The 24,401-nt window shown below is 49.6% G+C and overlaps 2 protein-coding genes and 1 long non-coding RNA gene across 15 annotated transcripts; 2 read left to right on the top strand and 1 right to left on the bottom strand.

Moving 5' to 3' along the window:
• Positions 1 to 3,115: 3,115 nt before the first annotated feature.
• Positions 3,116 to 8,276, bottom strand: LOC145512953 (uncharacterized). Its single transcript, XR_014058934.1, has 3 exons — positions 8,119 to 8,276; positions 7,367 to 7,821; positions 3,116 to 6,327 (listed from the first exon to the last, which is right to left on the bottom strand). It is a non-coding gene; the product is annotated as an uncharacterized LOC145512953 (long non-coding RNA).
• ATOSB (atos homolog B) lies at positions 7,792 to 20,036 on the top strand. Of its 11 annotated transcripts, none has more exons than XM_081507636.1 (10): positions 7,792 to 8,444; positions 8,893 to 8,959; positions 15,925 to 16,068; positions 16,315 to 17,284; positions 17,425 to 17,483; positions 17,654 to 17,759; positions 17,883 to 18,041; positions 18,345 to 18,413; positions 18,497 to 18,672; positions 18,812 to 20,036. In XM_081507636.1, exons 4-10 carry the CDS (start codon positions 16,391 to 16,393, stop codon positions 18,963 to 18,965), a joined length of 1,617 nt encoding a protein of 538 aa, XP_081363762.1. In that variant the 5' UTR covers positions 7,792 to 8,444; positions 8,893 to 8,959; positions 15,925 to 16,068; positions 16,315 to 16,390; the 3' UTR covers positions 18,966 to 20,036. The 11 variants fall into 11 exon arrangements, 6 of the variants coding, with proteins under 6 accessions (XP_081363762.1, XP_081363782.1, XP_081363821.1 ...); XR_014058929.1 differs by lacking the exon at positions 7,792 to 8,444 and having other exon boundaries at positions 8,827 to 8,918; positions 18,812 to 19,252; positions 19,402 to 20,036; XR_014058928.1 differs by lacking the exon at positions 7,792 to 8,444 and having other exon boundaries at positions 8,827 to 8,929; positions 18,812 to 19,252; positions 19,402 to 20,036.
• Positions 20,037 to 21,021: 985 nt separating this feature from the next.
• On the top strand, positions 21,022 to 24,223 carry STOML2 (stomatin like 2). Of its 3 annotated transcripts, XM_081507511.1 has the most exons (10): positions 21,022 to 21,095; positions 21,335 to 21,472; positions 21,941 to 22,040; positions 22,158 to 22,216; positions 22,302 to 22,403; positions 22,546 to 22,680; positions 22,830 to 22,974; positions 23,097 to 23,176; positions 23,405 to 23,533; positions 23,943 to 24,223. In XM_081507511.1, the coding sequence occupies exons 1-10, from the start codon at positions 21,051 to 21,053 to the stop codon at positions 24,078 to 24,080; spliced, it is 1,071 nt and encodes a 356-aa protein (XP_081363637.1). In that variant the 5' UTR covers positions 21,022 to 21,050; the 3' UTR covers positions 24,081 to 24,223. The 3 variants fall into 3 exon arrangements, with proteins under 3 accessions (XP_081363637.1, XP_081363660.1, XP_081363648.1); XM_081507534.1 differs by lacking the exon at positions 21,335 to 21,472; XM_081507522.1 differs by lacking the exon at positions 22,546 to 22,680.
• Positions 24,224 to 24,401: the final 178 nt, after the last annotated feature.

Genomic DNA, 24,401 nt, shown 5'->3' with positions numbered 1-24,401 from the left:
ATCCTACATGCTGCAGAGCAGCTAAGCCCGTGTGCCACAACTATTGAAGCCTGCACATTCTGGAAGCTTTCATGCTGCAACTACTGAGCCCATGTGCCACAACTAGTTGATGCGCTACAACAAAAAATCCCACATGCCACATGGTGTGCCCATAAATAAATAAATCAAATAATTAATAGATAAATAACTCAATTTGACAAACATTTATTAAACACCTTTTAAGTCAGGCATAGAGAGATAGTACAAAAGTAACATAGTAATCACAGTTCTTATCCTTAAATAGTTTATAAGTGATAGGAAAGATCTATGGGAGATGAGGGGGAACTAAACTAGGGCAGTAAATATAAAACTGAGGGGGAAGGAAAGAGACAATTCCCCTAACCCTTCCATCAGTGTTAAGGAACCAAAAGTGATGGAACTTGGCACCCAATGACTATGAATATAATAGAGAAGATCCTTTCTTTCATAGGCAACAACTGGATGAGAGGGCAAAGGAGAGAGTTCTAAACTCAGATTAGGGAATTCCCTGGCAGTACAGTAGTAGGACTCCGTGCTTTCACTGCAAAGGCCCAGGTTCAATCCCTGGTTGGGGAACTAAGATTCCACAAACTGAATGGTGCAGCCAAATAAATTTAAAAACTAAATAAGTAAAGTCAGATTGGCTAAAAAGATGATGCTATGGTTAATGTAGTTTTGAGGAGAAAGATGTGTCCCTTGGACATGTATATTAAGTTTGAGATGTGCTGGGATAACCTTCAGATAGTTACATTAGATAGTACGTAGTACATAATTGACCCTGAGAAAGCAATCCAGGCTACAGATAGAGATTTCAGACAATAAAGATATGACTATTTTAATCCCTATTTTGTTGATAAAGAAAATGAGGCAATAATAGTTGGTCTAATCCTCCCACTTATTAGCTCATGAAATTACCTGGCCCATAAAAACTAACCACTCCCACAGCCCTGGGCCCTCTCACCTTCTGAAAAGGACTACATTCTGCCTATGGAATGTGTATCTCTCTAAATAAATCCACTTTCACTTTACTATGGCTCACTCCTAAATTCTTTCCTGAGCAACGTCAAGGACCCTCACTTGGTGGCCAATCCCAAGAACTCACCCAAGACCTGGAACATGACCATTCTCTTGTTCTCCATTTTCCTGCGATATAAGATAGCCGGAAAATGACTGCAAAACTAGGATAAAATCTCATGAATTTATACAGCAAAGCAGAAGAAAGAACAATATCTCCTCAAGAGACAAAAGGCTGCACATCCTAATAATCTCCTGTACATCTCCAAAGAGACCCTTGTTTGAATAGCTGAAGGTCATTTAGTTCACAACCTAGGAGATACCTCTATATTGTCAAGACTGGGGACTAGACTTAATCCCTAAAGAGATTTATCTTTATTCCCAAGGTTAGAGTAAGGACTCAGATTTACCATGTCTCCAAGAAAACACTCTAAGAATTGGGGAGAGGGTAAACAGTCCTTTTGCCCTTAATAAACAGAGAAAATAATTTTGATTTATCCTTAATACTTTCAAAGTCCTCAACTCTCCAAGCAAATGTTCTCACCAAAAGGCAATTAGAGGGAACCAGAGGGACTTCCCTGAGGGTCCAGTGGTTAAGAATCCCCCTTGCAATTCGGGGGATGCAGGTTTGATCCCTGGTCAGGGAACTAAGATCCCACATGCCACAAGGCAACTAAGCCCATGCACCACAACTAGAGAGTCCATTTGCCACAATGAAGACCCCAAGTGCCACAACTAAGACCCAATGCAGCCAAATAACTTTAAAAAAGTGAACGGATACAATTTTCTTTTCTTGGACTTATTTCTTAAGCTACTATAATCAAACATTTCTTCGCAGTGGAAATACCAGGGAGCAGTGGAAGTACCAGGGAACACTAAAGGATTTGTTAATTGTCCAAACCATTTTGAATCCTAAATTGATGTTTTCTGTGGTCTGGAGGCAAATGACCTCTAGAAGAGTATGCTTGCAGCCTGGGCCCTGCAGACTAGCGGTCTCTACTACAAATCAGGGGGATAGGACAGCAAAGCAGATGTCAACTGTTGTCAGGCCTTTTACAGCCTCTCCTGAGGCAAAACTGTGGTCTCCTTAGTTACATACACTTACAATTCTCATACTTCATTTGGGAAACTATTCTTTAACAGAAAGATAAAAATCAAATCGGCATTATCTCAAAACAGAGGACTTCCAACAATTTGTAAATATTAAATGTTCTTTTTTGTTATTAGAATATATGACCTATCTTCTGAGAAAGGAGGACCATAGAACTTAATGTAACTTGCTTTAAAACAGTGAATAATGCTCCAATGACCTATTAATGTATTTTCATTACCAAAAAAGAACACATTCCTTCAAGATTAGGGTCAGAGGGCCTAAGGTTTTCGTCTTCTATAACAATAAGGCTTTTGATATGCAAATATAAACTCCCAGAAGAGATGGGTATAGAAAAATGGTTTGGCTTAATTGTGAATAGAGAGATGTGCATGGGAATATGAGAGAGGGTCAAAAAAAATCCTTAGATGGTTGAAGGTCTTTTAAGAATATTTAAGGAACTGGGAGGTTCAAATAGTCAATTTTAAAATTATTTAGATAGATATATTTCTACCCCTTATATTACCCCCAAAGCTTCAGTAAAGCCTGCCATTCACAAATGCTTCCTATAAGGGGTTTGGGGGAGAAAAAGAATTCTGTCTAGGTTAGAAAAAAGCAAAAGAAAGATCAGCTGAGGGAGGTGAAACACCAGTGAATTACAAATTCAGCAAGGGCCAGGGACCCTAGGCCCAGAATGGTCATGAGAAGTCAACGTCCTCCCCACTCCTGGAATTCACAGAAGGCTCCAGGATGGCACTAGACTTCCCACTGAATATGGAGTAAAGGGCTAGATGCAATTTTTTAATCTCAAAGGAAAGCGTAACCCCAACTACCATCTCAGTTTCCACTGAAATAGGGAAAGTTTGTTTCATCACTAAGACTTTATCTATAAAAGCAGAAAGGCTATTTGAGTAGGCCCTGTGCATAGACAAAAGTTTACACAATCTGTTGCTAAAGGAACAAGCTGCAAATACACTATACAAAACATCTGTCTTTTTTTTTTTTTTCCACGTGCACAGCTGCAGGGATCTTAGGTCCCCGAACAGGCCTCCTGCAATGGAAGGACAGAGTCCTAACCACTGGACTGCCAGAGAATTCCCAAAACATCTGTCTTTTGAGCCAAGGGCTCCCAGGGCCTAGCAGTGTGGACAAAAGGAGAAGCAATGGCTGTCAGGTGCTGAAGGCCTATCTACATGGCAGAATGCTTCAAAGCACACAGGGTATGGTAGGAGAAAGTCCTAAAAGAAAGTCGAAATTCAATTCGCATCTTTATGAACCTGAACAGATGGGAAAACTCAGGTATCTGGAGATAATCAACCCCATCTGGCAAAAAGAGAACAGTTACCAATTCCAAGGGCCAAAACACACAAAGATTTTAGTAATGGTGGGGACAGGGAGAGTAAGTGAGTGGGGGCGAGTGGAGTTGGAAGGGGCAGGTGGTGGGGAGAAGGAACTCAGGACTGACAAAGCCCTGCCCAGTGGTCATAAGCAACATGAGGAGCTCTCTGGCACAAACCAAGACCTGCCGGCATGTCCAACACACACGCATACATAAGATCTAGAGGCCCCTTCCTCCTTAATTTACTATTTCTGAGTAATTTTCTTCTTCAAACTATGTAATATAGATGTGAAGTAGTCTCACATCTCAAGTCTCCACGTATGGCCTTTGTTTTTCCTCCTCCTCAAACTCTAAACCTTGCCCACAGCTATCTATATATGTCAGTAGGTTCCAAATCTTTATCTTTAGTTCAGACTGCTCTCCTCAGCTTCAGACCTATATGTTTAATAACCCACGAGGCTTCTCTACTTGAATATCACTCTGTTATTCAAACTCAGTATGGCAACCCACTCCAGTATTCTTGCCTGGAGAATCCCAGGGACGGGGGAGCCTGGTGGGCTGCCGTCTCTGGGGTCGCACAGAGTCGGACACGACTGAAGCGACTTAGCAGCATGTGAAAATTTAAAACCACTGGAATGCCTTAAAATGTATATTCTACTTCTTGACCCAGAAAGTCTACTTGGCAAAATAAAATCTCCTTGTTCTGTTTTAAAAGATCAGTGTGCTTAGAGTCACCAAATTATTATTTTTCTGTTGGTCTTAAAGTGAAAAGATTCTTGTAAAGTTTCACAACTCTTACTAAATAAAGGAATGTTGACATTATTTGGAACAACAAAGAACTACAAAAAACCTGTTTTATCTGTACATTTAATGCAATCCTAATGAAAATCCTAGAAGATAGGCATGTGTATGTATGTCTATGAAAACTGGCCAGCTGATCCTAAAATTTATATAGAAATGGAATGGGCCGAGAATAGTCAATATAATCTTATGATCTTAAAGTTGGAGGACATGCACCACCACATATCAACACAGTAATTAAGACAGTGAGACAATGGTGCAAGGAGGGACAGGAACATATCATATATTATGAACATGTGTTTTATGAAAAACAGACATTGCATAGAAAAGGGGTAAAGGATTGTTTTGTTAATAAAAATCATCCATAACTTGGAAATGCTGCAAAGAAAAGACAGCAGGGGCAGCCAAAGATTACCCAGGCAACAAACTTTTGCTTTACTCATTATCTATTATTAATTAAAGGCTAACTCTGTGTACTACCATGTATAAAATAGGTAGCTAGCGGGAAGCTGTTATATAGCACAGGGAGCTCAGTTTGGTGCTCTGTGATGACCTAGAGGGGCGGGAGGGGAGGCGGGGTGGGAGGGAGGCTCAAAAGGAAGGAGATGTATGTATATATACAGCTGATTTACTTTGTTGTACAGCAGAAGCACAACATTGTAAAGCTCCAATAATAAATTAAAAAAAAATCACCCCCCAAATAAATAAACAAACAAAAATAAAGGCTAACTAACTCTGTGAAGTCATATGTTAACAAATAGATTTTTGTCTGGTAATGATGCAAAGGATTTCTGATTATTAGAAAACGTTATGGTGTTACTATCCTGTAGACATTAACTACTTTTATATCTTACCTAAAATCTCATTCTAGCATTCTTTTTTCAAATGCCTGTGAACACTCAGGATGGTTAATTTTATGTGTCAACTTAACTGGGCCACAGGGTACCAAATATTTGGTCACACATTATTCTGGATATGTCTATGAGGACAGTTCTGAATGAAATTAACATTTGAATAGGTACACTGAGTAAAGCTTCCTTTACTCAGGAAGGGCTTCCCTTGTGGCTCAGCTGGTCAAGAATCTGCCAGCAATGCGGGAGACCTGGGTTTAATCCCTGGGTTGGGAAGATCCCCTGGAGAAAGGAAAAGGCTACCCACTCCAGTATTCTGGCCTGGAGAATTCCATGGACTATATAGTCCATGGGGTCCCAAAGAGTCGGACAGGACTAAGCAACTTTCACTTTCACTGAGTAAAGCAGATTGCTCTCCCTAATGTGGCGGGGTGGGGGAGGGTCCTCATCTAATCAGTGGAAGACCTGAATAGACCAAAGGACTGAAGAAGAGAATTTCTCTCTGACTCACTTCCTTTGAGCTGAGACATTAGTCTTTTTTCCTACCAGTGGACCCAAACTGAAAAATCAGTTTTTCCTGGGTCTTCAGGCTGCTGGCTTTCAGACTGTAACTATATTGGCAGCTTTCTTGGTTCTGAGGCCTTTGAGCTGGAACTGGAACTACACTATCAGCTATCCTGGTTCTCTAGCTTGATAGCTTGGGACTTGTCAGCCTCCGCAGTACTGTGAGCCAACTCCTTATAATAAAACCTCTCCATTTGTATCTCTACATATATACACACCTGGACTAATATACACACCTGACTAATATAATCCCTAATTTCCTCAATTGCTCATTACACATGCTTTACTGGCTTATATTTGGCATATGTTCATTCTATCTTCTTGTAAGACTCTTGCTCTTAACTTTTTAGAAATTTTACTATAACAGTTTTTATAAAAGTTTCTGGTTCAACTGAATAACCATATGAGGGAAAAATGAATCTTGAGATCTACTTCACACTATATACAAAATCTATTCCAGATGATTAAATAAAAGGTAAAATAATAAAGTTTCTAGACAATAACCTAAGATAATATGCTCATTTCCAAGTAGACAAAGACTTTTTAAATAGGGCATAAAAACCATTGAGTATAAACAAAAAGATGTAAACTGGACAGGTTAAAGAACCTCTGCACGTTGAAAGACTCCACTAAGAGAATAAACAGGCAAGCTACAGAATGGGAAAATGGATTTACAATAGATTCCTCATCAGAAAAACTTCAAATTCCAGTGGAAAGACATTCTACAAAATATCTGAAATATCTGATCAGTACTCTATAAAATTGTCCAGGTCATCAAGAACAAGGAAATCTGAGAAAATATCAACTCCAAGAGGAGTTTAAGGAGACTTGAAAACTAAACGTAATGTGCTATCCTGGATGGGACATTAGGTAGAAACTAAGGAAATCAGAATAAAGTATGGACTTTAATGATAATGTATCAGTTCAGTTCAGTTGCTCAGTTGTGTCTGATTCTTTGCAACCCCATGGACTGCAGCATGCCAGGCCTCCCTGTCCATCACCAACTCCCAGAGTTTACCCAAACTCATGTCCATTGAGTCGGTGATGCCATCCAACCATCTCATCCTCTGTCGTCCGCTTCTCCTCCTGTCCTCAATCTTTCCCAGCATCAGGCTCTTTTCACGAGTCAGCTCTTAGCATCAGGTGGCCAAAGTATTGGAGTTTCAGCTTCAACATCAGTCCTTCCAATGAACACCCAGGACTGATCTCCTTTAGGATGTATCCTAAATACATATTTACATGTATTGATATATATACTGTATCAATACTGGTTAATTAATTGTAGCACATGTACCGTACTAATGTAAGATGTTATTAAACAATTCTAGAGAACAAAGTGGAGAATTGAGTGTGGGGTGCACAGAAACTTTCTGTACTATCTTCACAAATTTTCTGTAAATCTAAAATTATTCTAAAATTAAAAGTTTATTTTTAGGGATTTTCCTGGTGGTCCAGTGGTTGCGGTTAGCCTTTCAATGCAAGGGGTGTAGGTTGGATCCCTGGTGGGGAGCTAAGGTTCCAATGCCTCCCACCAAAACATCAAAAACATAAAACAAAAACAATATTATAACAAATTGAATAAAGACTTTAAAAGTGATCCCGATAATAAAAACCTTTTTTAAAAGTTTATTTTTTAAAATAAAGTAATTTACCCAAATTTAGCTAGTAGTCAAGTAACTTGCCCAATACAGCTAGTAAAGAGTCCTTACCAAACCAAATGACTTCAAATTTGAGCTTTTTCCACTACACAAAACCCTTCCAATTTTACCCTCTATAGCATTATAGAAGTATTAGAAAGACAATCTGAGCAGTTCCGTAAGGGCAGAAAAATTTTTTCTTTTTCTTTTTTCATTTTGCCTAGCGCACCATTGGTGTTTAGTAAAGCCGCTTGTTAACTACTCACAGAAAGAAAGTCACAGAGATCTAAAGAATCTGAGACTTTGAGAGAACTTTACCAGGTCCAGTCCATCACACAGCCATCAATACCTCCGGCTCCATCGGGAAGCTCACTAGGCTCTGGGCTCAGAGCCACTCAGCTCTGCAAGGGACCTGTGCTGCCATCTACCGGTAGCTCGTAAGCGTCGCCCTCACCTGGACGTATCTTGGAAACTCCTGGGGCTCTCGCGAAGTTGAAGACTCAAGCGCTAATTAAATTACAGAACATGTGTAACAGTCACATAGTTCAGTCGACACTTACACAAAGCAAAGGCTCTACTTTGGCTCATAAAATTTACAGACTTCTCGCTGACCTACCTCCACAGCTACAGACCTAACTCTTACTGCCCGTCTCCTGCGCACCGTAGGCTGCAGAAACTGCTCTTCCTCACAGACTTGAGACCCCCGCCAACCAGATTCCCTCATTTTCACAGAATTCTGAAGCTCTTTGCACTACTTTGCAAACCCTACAGATCTCCCCCATTAGGGCAAATACGCGCGCTAACCCAGACGCCTTCACTAAGAGGCTCAAGTTCCGCAGGCCGCTCACACCAGCTCGAAAGCCTGGGAAGGCTCCAACCAGGTTCGGGCGGCCACAAGCTAGCGCTTTGGCGCAGGTTCTGGCTCCCCATCTCCGGCCGGATCCGGACAGCCCAGGCCGCACTCTGAGGGCTGAGGCCCCGCCCCTCTAGACCTGTCATCACAGAAGCCGCACGTGGCCGGGGTGGGCCTTCAGGCGACCTGCAGCCATCACTTTGTCTCCTCCGCCATCCATTGGGGCCACCGCCGCCAATCAAAACCAGCGGTTCCGGGCTGCAGTGCCAGCGCCGGGGTGAGGCCAGCCAGAGAAGGGACGGGGGCAGGAGAGGCTCCGAGATGGGAGGGGGCTAGCAGTGGAAGCGAGCCTGGCACCGATTCTGCCAGCCTGGAATCCGAGGGGGCGGATCCTAGTGAAAGGCAAAGACCAGAAGGGGGCGGGGATCAAGGGTGGGGCGGGGACCGGGGTGGGAAGAGAGACAAGCAGAGGTTTAATGGGGAGATGCCAAGAAAGCGAGAAGGGGCGGAGCCAGAAAAGGGCAGGAGCTGAATTACAGGGGAGGAGCCCCAGGAATTAAAGAAACTAGGAAAGGGGACGAGCCAGGGGAAGGTGGGAGGTGGGACAACGGAGAGGGTGGGTCCTGTCGTTGCGGGGGCGGGGCTCGGACCAAAGGGGCGAGGTTTGCAGGCCGAGGCTGCAGCTAGGGCAGCTATGTAACTGCTCCAATCCACTACCTCCCCAGTTGCAACGGGACTCACGGAACTACAGGTGTGGGGCAGGTGCGAGTGGAAGAATGGACAAGTACGGCGGTGCGCTTGGGCAGACATGAGGAGGGAGGATCACGTCAGGGAAGGAAAAGATCTGGAGAAATCCTGGGGTGGGGGTGGAGTAAAATAGCTGAGGGAGGAGGTGGGGGGGGCTCAATGTTTGGGCTAAGAGATGCATTCTCCGGTACCCCTTGTGGGGGAAGGGCGGTAGTGCGTGAGGGTGGGAAGTACAATGTGAGGGGGTGAGGTGAAGTGAAGGGTTGGAGAGCATACTTGAGGGGGAGGGGATATGAAGGCGCTTTAGGGGAAAGTGGAGGGGGCGTTGTGTGATAGAGACGGGCTAGTGGTCCAGAGTGTGGGAGGGACTGTGTGGAGGAAGAAGGTATGGGGCTGTGGGCACTGTGTGAGGAGAAGGGGTTGCAGGCCCCAGCTGAGGAGGGAAGAACCCCTAGTGCCTTGAGAAAGTCTGGAGGCTTTGTAGAGACTCCAGGAAGAGGTTTGTGTACTGTGTCTCAGGAATGAGAGTGATGGGATTAATGGGGTGAAGAAGCCAGTCTGTAGTGTTCTTGGCTCCTCAGCTCCTAACTCCACCTTCAGGCCTGAGCACTCAGAGAGGATGCAGGCCTCACTTGCCACTAGAGCTTGTGTGACTGTCTCAGTCAGCTTTGGATCTGTCTGTCTAAGACTGGGATATTTTTCCCTTAGCTGGTGTCCCTGGGGACCCTTCCCCCCATAGGTTCTGGGTAACCCCTCACTGTAGTTCCTGTTCCTCCTAGAAGCTTGCCTTGGTCCCTGTCTTTCCCCTCCTCCCCCACTTTGCCCTGCCCTTACGCTCTGGGTGTGCTCATTTCCCACTTCCTTCCTCGCCCAGGGCCTGGCCTGGTCCTTGCCTGTCTAGGAGCTGTGCCCTGCCCCAGACTTTGTACTCAGTGGCCAGAGACCTAGGTAACCAGCAGCAAGGCCCAGACCTCACCCTCACTACTACCAAGGTCTCTCCCAGCAGCCCCCAAGACACATTTTTACTACTTGCCACAAACTGATTTCTGCACACTTTTCCTTCTCCTGGGTAGGGAACCCTAATTCCCTCAAAAATTCTGGGCTTCTGTGGGAGAGGGAAATGGTGAGAAGTATTGAGAGTCTGAGATGCATGCTTTGAGGGGTAAGCCACAATTGTTGGCTAGGGAAGGGAGGTTCCAGTCTCCACTGGGGGAGGGACAGGGAATGGCTCCCCACCCTCCTGGCTTGGAATCTGACTATCTGAACCAGACTAGGGCCTAGTCTCTGGTTCCCTGAGGGGACTTGATGTAGTGCCAGAGTTCTTTTTGCCCCTGGGCAGGCTGCAAGAGGGTGAGAAAGCCCTGCTTTCCACACAGTGGCTGAATGAGAGTGACGGTGTTGCTGAAAGGGGCCCCAGGCCAGTCTCCTCTGGCTGAGAGACTGGCTGGGGAGGGAGGGGGTGCCAAAGCCAGACAAAGCCGTGGGGTAGGGTGGGGTAAAGAAGGGCAGGCTGAAGCCTTTTGAGGAGGAGCTGATTGCTATGGCAACACAGCTTCCCAGATTGTCTCTCAGAGAGGCGGGCTTAGGGCGGACTCACTCCAGCTTCCTCAAGACTGAGGCATTTGTTTGAGTGGGTGGGGCATGAAAAGAAAGGGCATTGGTTTGCTATGCAGGGGCTGCAGTATATAGACTTTCTGCTTCCGTAGGAGCAGCGAGGCATCCAGGTGCTTGGACCCATCCTCTGAAAATGGGTAAGAGTGAACAATAACCATTAGGATGATAGCAATATAAGATCAGAGTTCTAGAGACCTTCAGTGGTCATTGTTTATACAAACTCATTTTACAGATTTGGAAATTAAGAAAGAAGAGACTGATATTTTCTCCAGGTCTCACAGTGAAAGACCAGGCATTAGGACCCAGGTCTTCTGATTTCTCTTCACTCAGCCCAAGGGTCAATGTTTCTTTGCGCCAACATTTATTGAGCACCTATTATGTGCCAGGCACTGATACTGATTCTGAGAGTACTAGCATGAATACAACAGAGTTGCAGCTCTCATGGAGCTTGTATTTTAACCCAGGGAGAAAGAAATGTGTGTGTGGCTGCAGGAGGAGAGAAAGGAGAGGGAGGGGGAAAGAGGAAGAGAAGTGCCAGCTGGTGATAACTGCTATGAAAAAAATAAAGCAGAGTAAGAATTTAGGGTAGTTAGATAAAGCCTCTTGATTGCACAATGCTACTTGATCTCCCAGGGCACAATGAGGCCTAGAACATCTTTGATCCTTCCCCCAGACTTTTGCAGATGACTAAGGTCTGGGCCCATGGTCTTGACAGTTAGATAGAACAAGGTGTGGTCACCAAGGGATTTCTTTCCTACAGTGTTGTGTGTCTACCTGTCTTCCCGGGTAGGTAGGCTCTTACACTGGTATTCTGCGACTTTGTTCAAGGTGTTGAAAATTCCCTAAATCCTGTTCCTTAGCATTAGGGAACCAGCAAGGAAGTCAGTCCATGGCAACTTCTTTTTCAGGGTTTTCCCCCTGGTCTGAGGTGAAAAGAAAGGAAGCTAGAGGAACTGTTACTCGTTTGTCCTTCCTAAGTCTAGGACACAGGGAGGAAGTAGGGGAGGAGAGCCTCATTCTACTGTCCAGTGACAACTTCGGGGCCCTTAGGGCCTGCACTACAGGCAAGGTAGAAACAAGGACCTTGGGGCTTTGCTGGCTTCTGAACTACTAAAGAATTTACTCTGCTCTTCCAAAGGTACAACTAGGGAGCATGCCCTGCCTGATGCCAGTTCTCCAGGGCCTCAGTTTGGATCTTTCCTCTTTTGGCTCTGGTGTTTGCCTCTTTTTTCTGTGGAAGACCCCAGTCTTAGCAACCTCTTAAGTTCCAAATAGTCTGACTTCATAAGTGCAGAGGGAAAGGTAGACAGGACTGTTGCTTTTCTTAGCTTGCCCATAGATAAGCCCCTCTAAAAAGTGTCTTTTAGTGTCTAATCCTTGCAAAGGTTTCCATCCTGGTCATTTAAAGAACAGGGCTTCCTAGGTGGCGCTAGTGGTAAGGAAGCCTCCTGCCGATGCAGGAGAGATGCAAGAGATGCAGGTTCGATCCCTGGGTCAGGAAGATACCCTGAAGGAGAGCATGGCAATCCACTCCAGTATTCTTGCTGGAGAATCCCATGGACAGAGGAGCCTGGCGAGCTACAGTAATAAGAGAATAAGAATTAGGAATTCTGGTTCTGCTGCCACTTAATTTGGTTGGGTCAAAGCTGGGCTTGGGGCCCAGTGACTCAGGAGGAGGGTGGGGAGTTTCAAGGGAGTTGTGAGTCATGGGGGTGAGCTCTGTCACAAGAGTTGGGCATATTTCCCCCTACCCTGGGCAGAAGCCTTCCGATCCCACTTTCCCTGGGGGCTCTGCCTCCTTGAACAGGGGCTTATGAATAGAAAGAGTACTGGCAGAAAGACTGAAGCAGTCTGACCTCAGAATGAAAGTTTAAAGACATAAAGAATGATGTCTAGGTTCCTGAATTAAAATGTATCCCTATCTCAGGAGCCCTTGAAGCCCTCTAATGTAGGCAAAACAACATCAATATAGAGTAAAAGAAGGAAGAATACCATTTCTCAATGGAAGGAGATGAGATCCCACTTCAAGACCCTTTTATCCTGGCATGAAGGAAGCTTCTTGAGCTTCAACAGCCCTGTGGTCTCTGGTTTGCAAGGCACGGAGAGATGATGGGAGGGGGGATATTTGTAATCTAGTGTTGGAAGAGCAAGCTGACTTTGGGGATTGTCGAACTTTGTCTATGAACGCCCTAGGCCGTCCTATTAACCTTCCTCTGAAGAGGAAGGGCGCGGTGAGAAGTGGGAGGCCTACGTCTTTCAAAGGGTTAAAATGCAGGGCTGAGAGCTGCTTTGGACTCGGGCAGTTGAGGGGTTAAGGAGGTGGGCGGGGCAACCCAAGGTAGGCCTGCCCCCTTGTGGGCCAATGGACAGGCATCTTTTGAAGGGGGCGTGCCTCACGATTGCGTTCGTGTGGAGGCTGGCCTCCTTTAGGCCAATGAGCATGGTCGCTGCGATGGGGGCGTAGCTTGAGGGGGGCGTGGCGGCCGCGAAGGCAGCAGCGGGGGTGTGAGGGGAGCTGGGCGGGGCGGGCTGGCGGGGCGGGCTGCCCCATCAGCTGGTAGGAAATGGCCTGTGAGTCAGAGGGGCAGCGGAGTCGGCTTCGCGGAGCCGGGGCGGCCACGGGGAGGGACAGTCGCGGGGAGGGGCGCGGCAGCGCCTTGGGGGCTGCGGGCGCCAGGGCCCGCTAGTGTTGCACACGAAACTGAACAGAGAAGAACCTAGCAGAGCAGGATTCAGCCTGAGCCACCCTTTGTCTAGGTTGGGGGCCCGAGGCGGGGAGGACCGGGCATTCGAGGGGAGGGACCGGGACTGGACCGAAGGGCCCGGAGCAGCGGCGCCGCGGCGGAGCCAATTTGGGAACGGGGTGAGTTTGTGGTAGGGGGAAATAGCAAATCTCCGAAGCTCCAGTAGGGAATGGGGCCTGTCCCAGGTTGTGAGGAGGAGAAAGGTGAGGCAGGACCTGGGAGGCTAAACAGGAGGTGGGGGATCGGTCAGTACAAGGAGTCCTAGAGCCCGGGTGTTGGGGTGAGTCTACTGGGCTCATTTTGGCGGAGGTGCTAAGATTTGCTTCCTCTCCAGGAAGGGTGGAGGGCTCTAGGCCAGAGGCAAGGGGTTGGTGAGATAGCAGAGGGCAACCTACCTACCCACAGTAGTGGTTCTTGGGAATGGCCTCCCTAGTTTGTGTAGACGCCTGTGGGGACAAAATGTAGAGCAGCTGGTAGCAGTTCTTTCTGAACTGGATGAAGGTGAAATGCACATGGAGAGGAATTCTTCTTGCCACCTTCCTTGATCAGGGTAGAAATGGATATCTTTAATACTGAAGGGAAAGGGAGGTTAAGCCTGGGAGCTCAACACCCACCTGTCCCACCTCCCAGGCCTAGCAGGTGTCTGAAGGTACAGACCCCATGGTATTCTGGGACTTGTTGTTTTTGCTGGCCTTGCTCCCTTGGCATGTTGGGAGCTGTAGTCCTTGCCAGCCACAGCCTGGCACAGCTGTTTGATGCCAACTGCTGCCCACCCCCTGCCCAGAGTGAGATTTGGCCTATCCTGCCCCTCCTCCTCCCCAAGTCCTGCCCCATGAGTCAGCTTGAAGCCATGGACTAGAGCCAGACTGGCTGGGTGGCAGGGAAGTGAATCTTAGAGCTTTTCATTGACAGGGCAAGAATTGAGAGGGCTCTGGGGTAATGAACAGATGCCAGTCATGCTGGGGTCAAGTAGGGCATCATGTCATCATGATGCTTCCCCAGGGCAAGGGCTGAAGAGGTCAACTGGGATGACCTGGGGTGAGAGTGCTAAGGAAAAGGCCCTTCCTGAATCTGTACAGCATGGGTAGAGGCAAGGAGGGAAGAGTTGACTACAGGTTGTACCCTCTGACAATGCTGCCATTGGCATCCTGCCCTTTCCAGACACCCCACCCACCACAGGGAACCAGAATTTTCTTAGGGCTTCCAGTGCTAATGAGGACTTGGTGAAACAGGATAGTGTAGGGTGCAGTGATGGGAACTTGGTGTAGGAAAGCTTTTCAGTCCCTGGATGCAAAGCTTCCCTTTTTCCCTGCCTCCTGCCCCCATTTCTGTTGTTGCTGATTCTCTCCATACAATTAATCTCCCTGCTTCTCTCATGTTGGGAGTTCTTCTGCACTGTCTGCTGCCCAGATCTCTGGGGCTTGCATTCTACTTTTCTGAGCCCTGCTATGTACCTACCCCCGTGCCTGGAGTTGGGCAGAGGATTCAAGTAAAACCTATCTTCAAGAACCCTATGGTCAGTCTTACCTACAAGAGCAAGCAAAACTGTTGCAGGGTTACGGGAGAGTGACACTGCCATAGGTGAGGTCTCAGAAGAGACAGATATTTATGGTCCAGGATGGCCAGAGGAAGTTTTATGGAGAGGATGGCATTTGGCCTAGCCAAGGAGGAGGGGGAAGACTTGGATAGGCATAAGGGGACATTCCCCCTGAAAAGGAAAGTGTTTTGTGGATAGCAGGCAGCAAAGGCTGACCACAGCATAAGTTTGATCCTGTGTGCAGTGTTTTCTCCCGTGAAGGAAGACAGCCTTCGATTTGACATCCCCTCACCCAATATGGGCTCCTGAGGGTGGACGAGTTAGTGAAGACTGTCTTGTACCCTGGCAGAAAAGCAGTGGTTTGAGTTTTGGGGTGTTGGATATGTTGGGGAGGAGTAGCGAGGCACTCCAGCTGTCTGGCTGTCACTGCCTTATCTCTAGTTTGCAGAGCCTGGGGGAGGGGCAGGCCCTGGAGAGTGTCTTCTAGCAGTGCTTCCTCCCCACCCTGCCCCCTCTAGACTTGTTTTTGGTTAGATTTGTTGCTTCCTGTTAAAGGGACAGACTGCTGGGGACAATTGGGAGTTTAATTCTGAAAGACCCACTCTGAGCTAGCCTGAGGTTTGTACTTCCAAGGAGCACTGATGGGGGGGGGGTGTTTTTGTAAGACCTCTGCCCTGAGAATTATGGAGTGGCATTTGTTCCTTTAGAGATAGGTAGATGGGAAGGAGTTGTGCAACTCGGTGGCCTTGACTAGGAGAGTTGAATTCTTGCCTTGGCCACCTTTCAGTTGTCATGGTTTCTTGGATCTTGGGTTTTGTCATCCCCCATCTCATTCAAGGCAGGAGTCCCCCAGCTATTGGCCCTGACAAGTAGTTTTCCTCCCTCAACTTACTTGTCACATCCTATTACAATGAGCTGAGACCTGCCACTCTGTGACTCCTTGTATAACCCAGTTCTACCCTCTGGGCCCTGGATCCCAAGACTACTGCTTCCGTCTCTGCAGGGGTACTATGAAGGAGTATGTCCTCTACAAACTGGAGGAGGATGTCCTGGGCTTCCCACTGGCTCCAGAGATCCTGGCTTATGCCAGGCTTATTCCATTTTTCTCTCCTCAGGGTCCAGCTGAGCCTAGGAGCTGCACGGAATGGTGGCAGTCACCTTGCCAGTGCAGCAGGCATGGACCAGACCGCAAGCTAGGAGAACAAGACATCAGCCAGGAAGAGGGAACACACAGCTAGGCTTAAGGCCTCCTCATCGGGGTGAGTGCCAGAGAGAGGAAGGGGGAGCAGATTCAGTTGGAAACCTGAGCGAAACAGGTCACCTGTTCAGCAGTTTTGAGGGTGTCCTTTATATTCCATCAATCCATCTGGGGTGTTTGGATATCTTCAGCCCCCTGGAACTTCACAAGGTCACCTCTCCAGTCCAGGGGAGGATCTGAATTTCATCTGGGAGGGAGACGATTCACAGATTCCTCTCACTATCTTTCCTTCTCTTCTCTTGCACAGATGTCCCCAGGCCCCCCAGCCCAAGCCCAGCATAAAGGCTGTGGGGGGGGTCCCCCCTGACCGAAGGAGGGGCTTCATGCGCCACGTGCAGGCGGAGACGTCTCCATCCTCAGAGCCAGAGGCTGGCCCTTCGCAGCCTGCAGTCAGGCAGGGGGCCCTCCAGGGTGGCCTGCTCATGGGCTACAGCCCAGCAGGGGGGGCGACATCCCCCGGGGTCTACCAGGTATCCATCTTTTCCCCTCCAGCTGGTGCCTCTGAGCCTCCTAGGGCCCTGAAACGGCCAGCCCCACCTACTGAGGGTCCCAGGGAGCTGAAGAGAGGCCCCGGACTAGGGGCCAGAGAGGGACTACCCCCAGAAGAGCCACCTGCTGTGGGGCTCTTGGGCCCAGAGGGACTGGGGCTGAAACTGGGCGTGGCCAGCCAACATTTCTGCCATCACGGCCTCTGTGTTGTGGAACAAGGAGGTAGCTCCACCTCACCTTGGACTTCGGGGGCCCGAAGTTCCCCCTTGCCCCCATCAAATGCTTCCTGCAGTACTTTGCACACCAGAGACTGGGCTTCCCCAGATCCAAGGGGACAGGGGTCGCTGGGGGTGTCCCTGGGGCCAGCCCCTCCAGGCCAGCTGCACACACTTGACACTGATTTGCACAGTCTTGCACAAATAGGGGGTAAGAGCCTAGTGTCTGGGGTGGGCAATGGGGGCAGCCCCTGGCCTAGGGAGTCCCCTGGCACTGCCAATGGGTGCAGCCCCGAGCACACACCCCCTGGCCCCGGACCTCCAGGCCCCTGCCCCACCAAGCGAAGGCTGCTTTCTGCTGGAGAAGCCCTGGATGTCAGCTCTGAGGATGAGGGGCCAGCCCCTCGGAGGCGCCGGGGAACCCTGGGCCACCCTCCTGCTGCCAACAGTTCTGATGCCAAAGCCACACCCTTCTGGAGCCACCTGCTGCCTGGGCCCAAGGAGCCTGTGCTGGTAAGCCAGGAGAGGAAGTGGTCTGCTCTTACACAGATATCTGTGTGGGGAAAGGTAATGGCTCGGGGTATATTCCTGTGAGAGCTTGTGATGAGCCTGGCTTCCATCCAGTCTCCTTACCTAATCTTTTCTCTCCATAGGACCCAACAGACTGTAGTCCCATGGGGCGGAGGCTGAAAGGTGCCCGTCGCCTGAAGCTGTAAGTGCCCTGCTTCTCCCTGAAAATGGGGCAGAAGTCTGTAATTCTTTTTCCAACCCCAGGCAAGGGGACCTCAGGGAAGGGGCCTTAGGTGGGGCCCAAGGACAATAGCAAACATCCCAGAACACCTCAAGCCAACCAACCCACTCGTGTGTCCTCTCCCCTACCAGGAGCTCCCTTCGAAGCCTCCGGAAGGGACCAGGCCTGCTGAGCCCTCCCAGTGCCTCCCCTGTTCCTACCCCCACTGTCAGCCGTACCCTGTTGGGCAATTTTGAGGTAGTTCCCCTTGGATTCCTTGATTGGTGGGTCTTGCAGGAAGGGATGGTGGTATGTGGCTTGGATAGATAAGGAGAACAGACAGCATCTTTCTCACAATGTGTTTTCTTACCCTAACCCCAGGAATCATTGCTGCGAGGACGCTTTGCACCGTCCGGCCACATTGAGGGCTTCACAGCAGAGATCGGAGCTAGTGGATCCTATTGCCCTCAGCATGTCACGCTGCCCGTCACTGTCACCTTCTTCGATGTTTCTGAGCAAAATGCCCCGGCTCCCTTTCTGGTATGACCTGACCTCAACCCAAAGGGCATGAGGGGTTAGAGGCAGGAGGTATCTTTTTTTTTTTTTTTTTAATTGACAATGCAAAAGACTTCATTGGGAAAATGCACTCAGGTGGAGAGCAGTAGTTGAACTGCTCTGGAGGGGTTCTTGAGATGTTCTTACCTAAGAGAGAATCAGGGCCTAGTGGGAGAGAACTGTTGTGTGGGGCAGGGGCCGAGTCCCGGGATGAGAGATTGTGGAGATGGATGAGTGGTCTGGGATCTCCCACACCCTACTTGACTGATAACTCCTTGTCCTTCCCAGGGCGTCGTGGACCTGAGTCCCCTGGGGAGGAAGGGTTACAGCGTGCCCAAGGTGGGCACCATCCAAGTGGTGAGTTTTCCCTGAGGGGGAGTGGGAGTGGGGAGTGGAAAGCATCCCCTTGACCCTACTAACCTTGCCTGTCCTGTCCCCAGACCTTATTTAACCCCAACCAGACTGTGGTGAAGATGTTCCTCGTGACCTTTGACTTTTCGGACATGCCTGCTGCCCACATGACCTTCCTGCGCCACCGCCTCTTTTTGGTGCCTGTGGGTGAGGAGGGGAATGCTGGCCCCACCCACCGCCTCCTCTGCTACTTATTGCACCTCAGGTGAGGACAGGGCCCCGGGGCCGCTGGGCAGGAGGCCCAGGTATCTTTTCCACAACCCAGGTATGTCCTCCCTGAATAGGATCTCCCCTCGCTTCTCATCAGTATGGAGTCTTAATTTGATCACCCTGTCCTCCCCCAGGTTCCGGAGCTCCCGCTCAGGCCGCTTAAGCCTGCATGGCGACATCCGCCTGCTTTTTTCCCGCCGGAGCCTGGAACTGGACACAGGGCTCCCCTACGAACTGCAGGCTGTGACCGAGGCCCCTCACAATCCACGTTACTCACCTTTGCCCTAACTGTCAATGCCCTGAACCCCTGTGGGCCAAGGACCTGCCCATCCTGCTCCATCCTGAACAGAGTGAACACGTGGAGAGGTGGCGAGAGACCCTTCAGGCTTGAATTAAAGCCCTCGCCATGCTCATGCCCAAATTGACTATTTGGGTGTTTAAAGCTTCTGACCTTACCACACTCTGCCCTGTTCTGGGTCCTCCATGTGCTGGCCCCTCCCTTGGATTTCCCAGGCTGGCTGTGACGGTGGGGAGGAACTGACTGGAGCTACCCCGAGGTTGTCCTAAGTTCCCAGGCAAGTCATGCCAGCATTGCCTCCCTGTCCTGGGCAGGGGCCATTTATTATTTTATTTATTTTTAATTTATAATTTATTCAAATTGGATTGCCTTGGTAACCTCCCAAACCTGATAATTGGCATTGCCCCCCTCCTTTCCCACTCTCAGATATTGCTCCAACCTCAGGAGTTGAAGAGGCTGATGTGGGGGCTGTGGGAAAGTGTTCTCCCTCAGCTGAGAGCAGAGAAGTTATCCCAGAAGAACTGAGTCACCAGCCAAAGACTCAGCTTCCCCTATCCTTCCCAATGCCTTTCACTTCCCTGACCTCACCCCTCCTGAAAGCCAACTTGTGTGTGTGTATGTTTGTGTGTGTGTGTATGTGGTATGTACGTGAGAGAGAGAGTGTGTGCATACACTTGCGCACACATCTAGGACTCCAGACTCCGGTTGTCCCTCTCCTTCTTCTGCCTGTGTCTCTTTGCTTTGGGGTCCTGACTGAGGAAGGTGTTCAGGGTACAGAGTCAGGGCCAAGGACTGGGGTGCCTCCTCCCTCCTGGCCAGATTCTGACCCACCTACCTCAGTTGGGGTGAGGGGCACCCCTCAAACTCAGTCATGTAGTTACCAACTACCCCATTCCCCAGTCTAGACTTTGACCCAGCCTTAGCTCTGATGCCTGGGACTGGGCTGAGGGGAACAAGCATTGCTGAAACTTGAAAAAAAAAACCCAGGAAAAAAAATCGCACCTGGTACTTTTTTTTTTTTAAGAAAAGAAAGAAAGAATAAATTTGTTTGGAAACTTGAACTAAGCCTTATTTATTCTGTTGGGGACAGCATGGGAATGGGGATGGGAGGACCTAACTGGAGCTGGGACTCTGCCGTTTCTCAGGGAAAAGGTGTGAGGCCAGGAGGTCTAGGGGAGACCCCCAAGATTCTTAGGGTCTGGTCTCGCCCTTTGCACATAATGGGGTGGCATGATGGGGAAGGTTCTGCCATAAAAGCTGAACTTTGAATGTAGGTCTGGATTCTTACACAGGTTCTATTGATGATTTTAGCCCCTCTGAGTTTCAGCACTCTGATACGTAAAATGAGGATGACTATGCAAGTCTCCTAATCTATTTGCCAGAGCATCAGAGATGTGTGCAGGGTGACATGCTCCAGAAAACGCTGAATGTTGGGGCTGTGTGCTGGACTATGTGTGTAAAGGAACCTGGCCTAATAGACCCTGACGGGGTAGAGGTAGAAAAAGCTATGGTGCCTTGGGAAAAGAGGGGAGGGAGAAATCTCAGTCCAATCACTGGGCAATGTTGGGCCCAATTACCATGGCAACAGGAATGGGGTCAGTCCCCAGTGGGAGGGCTGGGTACAACACAGCAGGACTACTAGCGAGTGTCACTATGGCAACCATGGCTCTGAGACAGCGCCAATCTCCTGGTCGCTATGGTGACAGATGGGGCGATTATACGCTCAGAAGGGTAAACTGAGTCTCCAGTGGGGGTAAAGAACTCTGGGAGGCTTTTCTGGGCCACCTACACGTGGAAAATAGCCTCCAGTTGGTCACTGTGTTGGGGAGCTTGGGCTTGTTCAGAGAGAACAAGAACCTCCAGCCTTGGGCGCTCCCTGGAAGATCTGGGTCTCACCCGGAGCTTCTGCCAAGTAACGCTGATTGGCTGAGTATGGGAGGGGGAGGGGAAAGAGGAAGACCGGAAGTACATCCGGGGGAGTGGAAATACGGGAGGAAAGGCTCAGGTCCGGACGTCTAGAGCGACCGCTCTGCTACGCGTCTCGTTGGTTCCGGAGGACCCTGTGGCCGTGGGAAATGCTGGCGCGCGCGGCGCGGGGGACTGGGGCCCTTTTGCTGAAGGTGAGTGCGACGCATCCTTTTCTAAGGATCAGGCCAGAGATCACCTGGGTCTTCCACTGGGAATGGGCCAGATTTTAAGCTTGGGGAGAGAACTGAGGTCGGAGGTTATGGTACTCACATGAGTCCCTCTCCGAGAACCCTTTAGGATCGTGGTTTAGGGACTTGACTCCCGGACGGGCGCCGAGAGGGGCGGGGTGCCTGACTGGCTGGGCCTCTGCAAATCCTCTTGTTCCCTTCAGGGCTCCGTCCAGGCTTCTGCCCGCGCTCCGCGCCGCGCCTCCTCTGGATTGCCCCGAAACACCGTGGTCCTGTTTGTGCCACAGCAGGAGGCCTGGGTGGTGGAGCGAATGGGCCGATTCCACCGGATCCTGGAACCTGTGAGAACCTCTTCTGCCCACCATGGGCCAGCCTGAATCCCAATTCCCTCACGACATGGGGGGATGGGGTGAGACTTTGGTGGGGCCTGCTTTCGCCTTTGGCTTCTGACACCCGTGGTCAAACCCGTCAGGGCCCAGACTGTTGACCTTCATACCCATCTTACCACATTTTCCTATTGCCCTAGCATCCCACAGGCCCCATGTTGGGAATCTCTTCTGTTCACCCTCTCAGTTCCACCTGTTTGCATGGAGAAGGCTGCTCTGCTGGCTCCTGTTCCCTTGATACTCCCTTCCATTCAGAGATCCAGCCTGACATTTCTACCCTTACCTTCCTGTCTATCAGTGTCATCCCAACTCTTCTGTTTTCTGGGCAGAATCTATATTGATTGCTTACCCACTCCAGGCCTAGCTTGGATTCCAACCCTACAGTCCCACGTCCTTCTGAAGACCTGTGACTCCTCTTCCCAGGGCTTGAATATCCTCATCCCTGTATTAGACCGGATCCGATATGTGCAGAGTCTCAAGGAAATTGTCATCAACGTGCCTGAGCAGTCTGCTGTGACACTTGGTGAGGGGTGCAGGGTGACACGGGTTCTTTGAGGCCATTAGGCCATGGTGGCAGGAGAAAGAGTTCATTGGAACCCAGGGGCCTGACTTTCTTTCTCTCCTGCTCCTGCACCTACAGACAATGTAACTCTGCAAATCGATGGAGTCCTTTACCTGCGCATCATGGACCCCTACAAGGTATCTTCTACCTTTGCAGCTCCTGAGTTGCTCTCCTTCCTAAAATCCTGCCCCAAGGCACTTACAGTCTCCATGCCCCTTTCAGGCAAGCTATGGTGTGGAGGACCCTGAGTATGCTGTCACCCAGCTAGCTCAGACAACCATGAGATCAGAGCTCGGCAAACTCTCTCTGGACAAAGTCTTCCGGGTAAGGGGATCTGAGCCAGAGTTAGGGTTTGAAGACTCATACCTGGCACTCAGTCCTTTCTGGGATCAGTCTCGGGACCTTCTTCGCCTAGCCTCCTGATAGGTGAGTTGAGGCCATGGAGCTTCCACCTCTCATCTTCCAGGAGCGGGAGTCCCTCAATGCTAGCATCGTGGATGCCATCAACCAGGCTGCCGACTGCTGGGGCATCCGCTGCCTCCGTTATGAGATCAAGGATATCCATGTACCACCCCGGGTGAAGGAGTCCATGCAGATGCAGGTGGACATCAGGGGGAGTGGGGTAGAGTACTTCAGGAGGCTCCAGTTGCATGGGAAACCTGGACCCTCTTCCCTACTGAAATGGGTCCAACTGCAGATCGGTGTCAGGTCTTCCTTTTACTCTGGTTTCTCGTTGCTTGGGGCTTCTAGGTGGAGGCAGAGCGGCGGAAACGGGCCACAGTTCTAGAGTCTGAGGGGACTCGAGAGTCAGCCATCAATGTGGCAGAGGGAAAGAAACAGGCACAGATCCTGGCCTCTGAGGCAGAAAAGGCTGAACAAATAAATCAGGCAGCAGGTCAGCAGAGGGTAGAGGCTGAGGGATGAACAGGGTGTGGGTCTTTGAAGGTTGGTAAGGACAGAAGCTTTGGGGTACCCTGACCTCATAGATCAAGTTCTGTCTCTTTTTTTTTCTTTCAGGAGAGGCCAGTGCAGTTCTGGCCAAGGCGAAGGCTAAAGCTGAAGCTATTCGCATCCTGGCCGCAGCTCTGACACAACACGTGAGAGGCCCTTGGGTGGGAGTAGGGACGGGATTTGGTAATAGAGGGGGTTCTCTCTTCTACCCTGGGGGAAATTCCTGCCTTTTTTGTTCCACTGAGCCGCATTCCTTGATCTCTTGTATTGTGATTTGCGTGTCCTTTTTCTAGGATCCTGATTTCTCTCCACTTTCTTCCCTCCTCCCTCTCCAAGTCTGTGATCTCTGATTTTTATCCTCCCTGTGGCCACAGAACGGAGATGCAGCAGCTTCACTGACTGTGGCCGAGCAGTACGTCAGCGCATTCTCTAAACTGGCCAAGGACTCCAACACCATCCTGCTGCCCTCCAACCCCGGCGATGTCACCAGTATGGTGGCTCAGGTTAGAGTGCCCTGAGGACCCAGCACAGCACCAGTGCCAGAGACCAAGACCGTCCCACCACCATCATCACTTTCACCATAGAGGCTTTTAGAGTGCCCCGAGACCTACACCTCTCTTTGTCCCCTGAATGAGACACTCCACTCAGCCCTGATGGAAGGGAACCCCTTGAGACATCCTTTTCTTTTTTTTTTGCAGATACCTGAATTAGCATTTTGAGGGTGACCCTGTGCTGGGAGTGTGTAACATTCCTAGAACGGACTCCAAAACTTTAAGACTGAGGCTTAAGAGAGAGAAAGGAAAAACAAGTTTACTGGCCCCAGCTCTCCCTTCTTCCTTTGAGCCATTGGTGTGTTGGGCTATGCCTCCTGCCATGTGTCCTCATGGCTTGTCTCTCTGTCCCTCTCCTCAGGCCATGGGTGTGTATGGGGCCCTCACCAAAGCCCCCGTACCAGAAGCCCAGGACTCAGTCTCCAGCAGGAGCAGCAGAGATGTCCGGAGCACAGATGCAAGTCTTGATGAGGAACTTGATCGAGTCAAGCTGAGTTAATGGAGCTGGGCTTGGGGAGGGAGGTGGGGGATAGGGAAGCAGCATCCGCAGACTCTGGCTCTAGCCTCCCTGCCAAGATTTTGGTTATTATTTTTTTATTTGAACTTTAATCATGTAATAAACTGGCCAATGGCAAACTGAAACTGTCCTCTTTGCTTGGGGAATGAAGTTGGGAAAGTCACCAGTGTTTTCCTTGGATGACCACTGCCAACCTCCAGTCCTGTCAGGTCTTGGGAACCGATTCCTCCGTGAATAAGAATGAACCTCATTTCAGTCATCCTGCCTGTCTTCAGGAGAAGCTGTGGGATATAGTGGAAGGAT

This window comes from Giraffa tippelskirchi, chromosome 1 (genome assembly GCF_054371585.1).
Source record: "Giraffa tippelskirchi isolate mGirTip1 chromosome 1, T2T-mGirTip1v1.2.pri, whole genome shotgun sequence".
Classification (NCBI taxonomy): Eukaryota; Metazoa; Chordata; class Mammalia; order Artiodactyla; family Giraffidae; genus Giraffa; species Giraffa tippelskirchi.
Note: the sequence above shows the minus strand (reverse complement) of the source record. Positions and strands in the feature narration are given on the sequence as shown.